This window comes from Barbus barbus, assembly GCF_936440315.1.
Source record: "Barbus barbus genome assembly, chromosome: 44".
Taxonomy (NCBI): domain Eukaryota; kingdom Metazoa; phylum Chordata; class Actinopteri; order Cypriniformes; family Cyprinidae; genus Barbus; species Barbus barbus.
The window spans coordinates 4790204-4797584 of record NC_136722.1 but is presented as its reverse complement, the minus strand read 5'-3'; the positions used below and the strand labels follow the sequence as shown (position 1 = coordinate 4797584).

Sequence of the window (7381 nt, the reverse complement as noted above, 5' to 3'; positions counted from 1 at the left end):
ATTTGTAGTAAAACTGTGGTTATACAAATGGTAGTCAATATGCCAAAAAGCATGGCTACTACATTTTTTTCTATAATAAAACCATGGTTAATTTTCATAAGGGTTTGAAAGAAAAATGGTCCTTACATTTATTTTATTTCAGAGACGAAGGGTAGAGTAATTTCTGTGGCAACTAACTTTATGCCACAACTGCTGTGAATAGCTTTTTGAACCAGAAACGTTCTTATATTTTCTCTTAGTGCCATCAGCTGACTCCCATAGTTCCTTAGAAGCATTATTTGTTTAAATGTATTTTACAGTATATGACTGCTGGAACTCTAGTGTTTAGCGAATAACTGCTTTTTTCAGAGTGTGTGACAGCTAAAGTGTTTATTTAAGAGTTTGGAACCTCCAAATGGTCACCATCATCAATCGGCCCCCATAACTTGCATGAAAAGACCTCTCCTGCCAAGAGAACTGAACCGTGCCAATCAGCAGACCCCATGCTGCTGGAGGAGAGGACAGAGTAAGCATATAAAACCCTGAATCGCAAGCTGACCAAATCTCTGAAAAAGTCTGCTTCAGAAGTTCATTAAATTGAACACGGTACTACAGCAATAATAACATTTGCAATCTACTTCATACAAAAGATCATATTTATACTGCAATACACAAAACCATGTTTGAGGTATGCTGAAAAAAATTATTTTGGTAACATAAAAGGCATTTACTCTACAGATTGTTGCAACATACAAAACACTTTATTTACAAAATGGTATGTTCACAAAACAATTAATATTATTATTGTTTTTAATGCAGTTAATGAAAAAAATAATAATAATAATAATAAAAAAAAAAGTTCTGGCCTCCAGTTATTTTGTTAAGGAGGGTCAAAACAGTATTTTATGTATGTTGTAGATGAAAAAGCATATATTGTTTGGATGTATTAAGCAGGACAGACATATGAGAGAAACATGCTGATTTCATTAGCAATGATAACAGGTCCTGGGTGAACATTTTCAATAAGATAGTGACAGGAAGTCATCTGCCATACATCGAAGTAGATTACGCCATCAATATCTCTGAAGATCTCTTTCATCACTGTGTTCTCTTGCATCGCATACCAATCACTTTGAAAAATGTCCTGTAACGACATAGATCAATAGCAAAATATACTGTCAGACATGGAATAAGATCCTTGTCTGTCCTCAGTTTTCTTTTTTCTTTTTTTACTCAAACATAAATTCATGAGAGAGGGAGAGAAACAACAAATCTATATTTAGATTTTTACATTACCAATGTAATCAAGATTCTGTATTCTTATTAAAGCCAAGTATGAATCTCATCAATTTAATGATTTTAGGCATTTTACATTTATTCCAAAATAATAACCCAAGGCAGTAGCAATTTAAACAATAGATTTTATTTGAGAACTTATGTTCAACTATTCTTTTGAATAGGTAACTTAACTATTTTTTATTTTTTTTCAGATCATCAGCCATCAAATCGAGGTAAATATTGGTCACAGAAACTGACATTTACTTTAAATTTCGCGAAGCTGATTGCTCACTAAAAACTCCCACAGATCCTCTTTTTAGGACATTAAACCCATATCCAATCATATCGCAATGGAGGCATTGCCTCCTCTCACGTGACTTTCCCCCATTCATTCTCAATTAGCCCCCACTAAACCCACCACATGCTTTAGGAGGTCTGTTAAAACTCAATGGGCTCAGGAGAGGCACAACAGATGGCAGTTCCCGCTATAACTTTAGCCACTGGTGTTGCTGAAGATGTCAATGACAATAAAGCTATTCCTTTTATCTAAAAAAAGTAAAAAGTAATTAATTTATGAGACTGACTGTTTCCAGTATATATATATATATATATATATTTTTTTTTTTACTAATATACTAATTTATTCTAATTTAAATTATCATAATTTAAAACAATAATTTACAATTGGTATAAAATTACTTATTTTTAAATGATAATTTATCATAAATAAATGTCATAATTTACAAATATATACAATATATGCAATATATACAAGATGGAAAAGTATTTGAAAGAGTAGGATTTAAAGTGACCAAGGGTACCTTGATTCCTGCAGTGTTTCCAGTCTTGATGATGACAGTAGTCTCTGGTGCACGACTCAGCAGCGCTACAACAGACTGACGGATTTTGGCCAATTTATGAACATAAAATGTTATTGGATGAAAAACCAGGTGGGCAAATAGTGTAAAGACAACAACTACATGAGGACCACCAGCTATTTGATCAATTTCATTGCTGATATAATGCAGGTTGGTCATAGGCATTATAGTAAATCGCAAAGGAACACCATGAGGCCTCCAGTGAATAATGATATTATTTATCAACTCCACAGCCATTAGTGGTCCAGCCAATCGGGGAGTGTGGAGGTTCATTCTTTTTATGCCTAATAAACAAAAGCAAAAAAATTACATTAGACTCATTGCTTATTAATTTCTTAAACAGCTTTAAAAAGTTGCTTTTGGTTATTTTATACAGCAGTCCCAAGAAGTATATGGGCACTTAATAAATAAAATGAGTCTATCACATCACTTATTCGTGCTCACCCAAACACATGTATTGTGTATTATTATGTTATATTATTATCATTATATTATGCATTACATACATAATTTATGCAATTTCTGGAACAAGATATTTTGAGGAATGCTTCAGTTTCATCAATCTAATACCAAGACAGTTATACATCTTTGCATTTAGGGTCAAAACACTTTGTGGGGCATCTGTGAATATCTAATTTAATTTATGTTATACATTCATGCTATCAAGTCTTAAATAACATGGAAATGTTCTTTTTTAAAGAGAGAGACAAAAAAGTCCCAACCCCTAAATCAAAGCCATTTATGTCACTGATCAACTTGCCTGGCACTTTTTTTTCAAAAAACTCAAACCACTGCCTTGTGGTGGAGTCTCCCAACATGTAGACAATCTTATTTTTGAGACATTTCCACATTTGGGTAGAACTGAACTGTTGAGTGTTGCATACAAAAGACTTCCAAACATCTTTCAAATAGAACCCAGCAGGAACTGGTGTTGTCAATCCAGATCTGCATCTCTCCATTGTACCTAAAGCAAAGAAACATTTATCTGAAAGGATTTTGCAGTAATTATTCTAATTCAGTTAATTCTCTTGTAACTAATTTGATTTCAGATTATATCTGTTTGTGTATGTTTTGACCATTTCCTGTTTGGAAAAAATAACCAACAGAATTAAAGCGAATTTCAGAAATCAAGCAATTCCGTTTGCTAAATTAATTTTTTTTCTATAATATATATATATATATATATATATATATATATATATATATATATACTTCCTTTCTACCTCTATAGACCATTTCAACGGATATTCGGCGGTATAAGGAAGTGACGTCTTTGGTCCACGGACGTTTCCGGTTAGTGTTCAAAACAATGGCGGCAGGCGCTTGATACACAGTGGGATTGCGATTAATTTATTTAATCCTGCTGTTTAAAATGTAGAAATTAAAATTAGATCCTTGTAGTTCGGTGGTTGGGTGCTCCCGCTGGGCTCGAACTAACATTAATTTATAAATAATCGGAAATTAAAGGGTTAGATGCCCGAGAAACGCGCCTGGATTGCAGCAGTGAAGAAGCAGAATAGACACTAGCAACTCTAGGATATACAGCGCACATTTCCATTCAGGTAAGGACAAGCTCTTGTTTTTTTTCCATCTAATTCTTTGTATTTATTTACGTTAACTCTTCAAGTATGATGCAGCATTTTGTTTTCGTCATTGTTTACATATGCGCCTAGCGTTTTGATTCTTTTTAAGTGAAAAAGGCCAAGCTTTTATTTCTGTTTTATTGCAAGCGTTATGTAGGCTATAAAAAATAAATATTAGTTCTCATTAGTTGTCTAGCTATCTTGTAAGCAGATAAATGCAGTGAGTAACACATTATAGAAATGTATTCTCTAAACTTGAATGTTGAATAGTGAAACAGTTAACTGCAGTAGTTTACAAAAGCTAACGGTAAACATTTGTCATCACTTATGCTTGTCTAATGTTAATTCCAACATGTACTGATGTATTAAACAATAATAGTATTATTTGTAAATGTTGTGCATTAAGTAAAATAATTGTTTTTCTACTTTTGTCTTTAGGAAAGCCATCATCTGTAATGTAAGACAGCTAAGACAGTGAGTGCTACAGGGAGACAGGACAGTGCCAAACCACATGTGACCATATGAACACCCAGATGTGTTTGAGAACTTGAGGATGAAATGAAATGTAATGTAGTACTCAAAGCTGCATATGGTCAGCCTGCTGCTTTTGATATTGATCACGTTAATAAATATGCTGGAAACAGTCTCTGTCTTTTGTTTATATGCAGTACTGGTCAAATGTCTGGACACATTACTATTTTTTTTATGTTTTTAATACAGACAAAATCAGTAATATTGTCAAACGGTTTTCTGTTTTAATATTCATTATATTTCTGTGATGCAAAGCTGGATTTTGATCAGCCTTTACTCCAGTCTTAAGTGTCACATGATCCTTCAGAGATCATTCTAATGTGCTGATTTGATATTTTGTTCGTGTCAGTGTTGGAAACAATTGTGCTGCTTAATATTTTTTTTCTGGAACCTGTGATGCTTTATACAGGATTGATTAATTAAATCCAGACAGGAATTTTCAAAATTATAGAAGTCTTTTCTAACAATGTCTTTTTAAAATCAATAAAAAAAATTATGAATAAATGTATTCATATTCTTAAAAAATAAAATAAATACTGACCCCAAACTTTTGAACAGTAGTGCATGTTGTTACAAAACATTTATATTACAAATAAATGCGGTTCTTTTATTCAAAGAATACTAAAATTATCTCAGTTTATAAACATGTTAAGCAGCACAACTTCCATCACTGATAATAAATCAGTATATTAGAATGATTTCTGAAGATCATGTGGCACTGAAGACTGGAGTAATGATGCTGAAAATACAGCTCTGATCACAGAAATAAATTACACTTTAAAGCATATTAAAATAGAAAACCATTATTTTAATTTGTAATATTTCAAAATATTACTGTTTTTGTCTATATTTTTGGACCAATTAAATGCAGGCTTGATGAGCATTGGAGACTTATTTCAAAAACATTAATAGTGGCCACACTTTTTACCTGTATGTGTGTTTACAGTAAATGTGCATAAAAACATACATACCCACATATAAACTCGTGTGTGTGCATTTATTAATCTGCATGTAGGCTATACTTTATCTAAAAAAAAAAACCTAATAAAGGTTTATGCAAAACACGGTAGTCAGCACTGAACTGCATTCATCTTGTTTATTTATGACCACATGATGGCTCAGATAGAGCATTCTCGCACTGTTCCACAGCAACAAACTTGACCACACTAAGCACACATTATAAAACGATTGAAATCAGTAATAATGGGATGTAGTGCTTAGTTTATTAGCATTCATTTAGCATTGTAATAAACATGCATGTTCAGTAAAGCTGCAGTGAAACGATATGTATTGTGAAAAGCGCTGTACAAATAAAAATGAACGCGTAGACATGCAGACTGACCCAGCAATGCAAGTGAAATGTCCACCAAAAACCTCCCCTGACATCTTAGCACACACCATGATAAGATCGTAAGTAACACTGTTTGTCTTGCTTCAGTTTAACCGAACATAAGACTGATATCATCCACTGTACAAACAAATGATCCCAACTTCTGAGGAGTTAATTGTAAGCATCCAGACTGCGATACGCGTTTAACGCCATCTCTCGTGTACACGCACACAGCATCAATCAGAGCCGTCCGGAACACTACTTTTAATGTTCTCTGTCATATTTAAAGGGTAATTATTATTATTATTTTTTTTAAATACCTAACTTGCGTTTTCGCTAGGCTTAAAAGGGATGCGCTTGCGCTAGTTATAGGTTTTTATAGATCTGAGATTTTAAAATGGCGCTACCGGAAATGCTTCAGGACCAGACATGCGCAGTAGCGCTACAACGCCTTTGTTATTGTTTACGTCCGTGAAATGGTCTATTTATTCCTACAAAGATCATATGTGAACATACCAATGCCTGCAGAGTTGGGAAGGATATTGATGATTTGTATGTCTCCAGTAATAGGAACATTTGTTAAAATCCTGTGAAGAGAGAGAGAGATATTTTCTATTATTTTTCTACAGTTATACAATTCTTCTGGAATTTGTTTTGACTAATTTCCTACTTACTTTGCAAAAAACTGCTTCTCAAAGGGATTTAATGGGTTTTCCAAACTTCCTCTTGAGTGATAAACCAGTTTGTCACAGGAAAGTTTCTTGGGTCTCTCACACTGCCACACTGTCCCTGTTTTTATATCCTTATACTCACAGCAGCAGTTTCCTCTACTCCAGCTTCCTTCTGCACCCCACTTAAGATTACATTGTACTATTTCTCTTATTTTGCTTTTATCTGGTCCTAGCCCTTCGAAGTGGCCATTATAGTGACTGCGTGGGAATGACGAATCCCTGTATTTTTTAAGAATCTGCACAGCCTCACTGGAGTGCTCAAGACGTACAAAAACTTGTGCATGACCTTCCCAGGGAAGAAGAAGAACAACAGAGTAAGTCCCATTACGATGATCCACAACCTCACCGTACACACTTGCCTTCAAGAAGAATGGAAAAGGGTTAACTGCAATGCCAAAAAAAAAGTTGCAATAAAGTTATTATAAATTACCCAAATGTACTTAAACACACCTTTAGCTCTGAATTGAAAAGCTTTGCTTTGAAAAAATCTCCTCCATATGTTTTCAGATTCTTGTTGTGGTCTCTGGCTGTGATAATAACGGAGATCTTTTCTCCCACTTTGTAACTCTTTTTCAGTTCCACAATAGAGAATGTTGAGTGGACTGGACTTGTGCTTAGATCCAGCTGAGTGATTAGTTGATCTGGACCAGGCCAGTCGAGAGCCTTCTGTAGCCTTTCCCACTCCTCATCACTGATACCCATGTCAGACACTGATATTGTTGAAGAATTATTATTTCGAGGAACTGGTTTAGGAGCAGGGGGATGAGATGCTCTAATTTGTAAACGATTCAGTTGACATACCATCTGGAAAAGAATCATGATATACAGTAAATCATATATACACAATTAATCATTACATACATTAGTTAAGGTTCTTAGATTACATCAAATGAGATTATATATAGATCTACTATATATACGTAGATGCCTCATTTGGCCACTCCAAATACATTGAAACATCTGCCATCTTTTTGCTTAAAACAAGACAAATGTTCTGGTAACAAGGTAAGAACATTTGTCAAACTTCTCGTTTGGCTCTCAGCGAAGGCGGTCAAATTTTTCTTCCCTCCC

The 7381-nt window shown here is 34.1% G+C and overlaps 1 protein-coding gene across 1 annotated transcript; it reads right to left on the bottom strand.

Moving 5' to 3' along the window:
- Positions 1–689: 689 nt before the first annotated feature.
- LOC306863232 (NXPE family member 3-like) lies at positions 690–7109 on the bottom strand. Its single transcript, XM_079406476.1, has 6 exons — positions 6761–7109; positions 6254–6669; positions 6096–6166; positions 2896–3099; positions 2079–2419; positions 690–1123 (listed from the first exon to the last, which is right to left on the bottom strand). Exons 1-6 carry the CDS (start codon positions 7010–7012, stop codon positions 926–928), a joined length of 1482 nt encoding a protein of 493 aa, XP_079262602.1. The 5' UTR covers positions 7013–7109; the 3' UTR covers positions 690–925.
- Between the last annotated feature and the right edge of the window lie 272 nt (positions 7110–7381).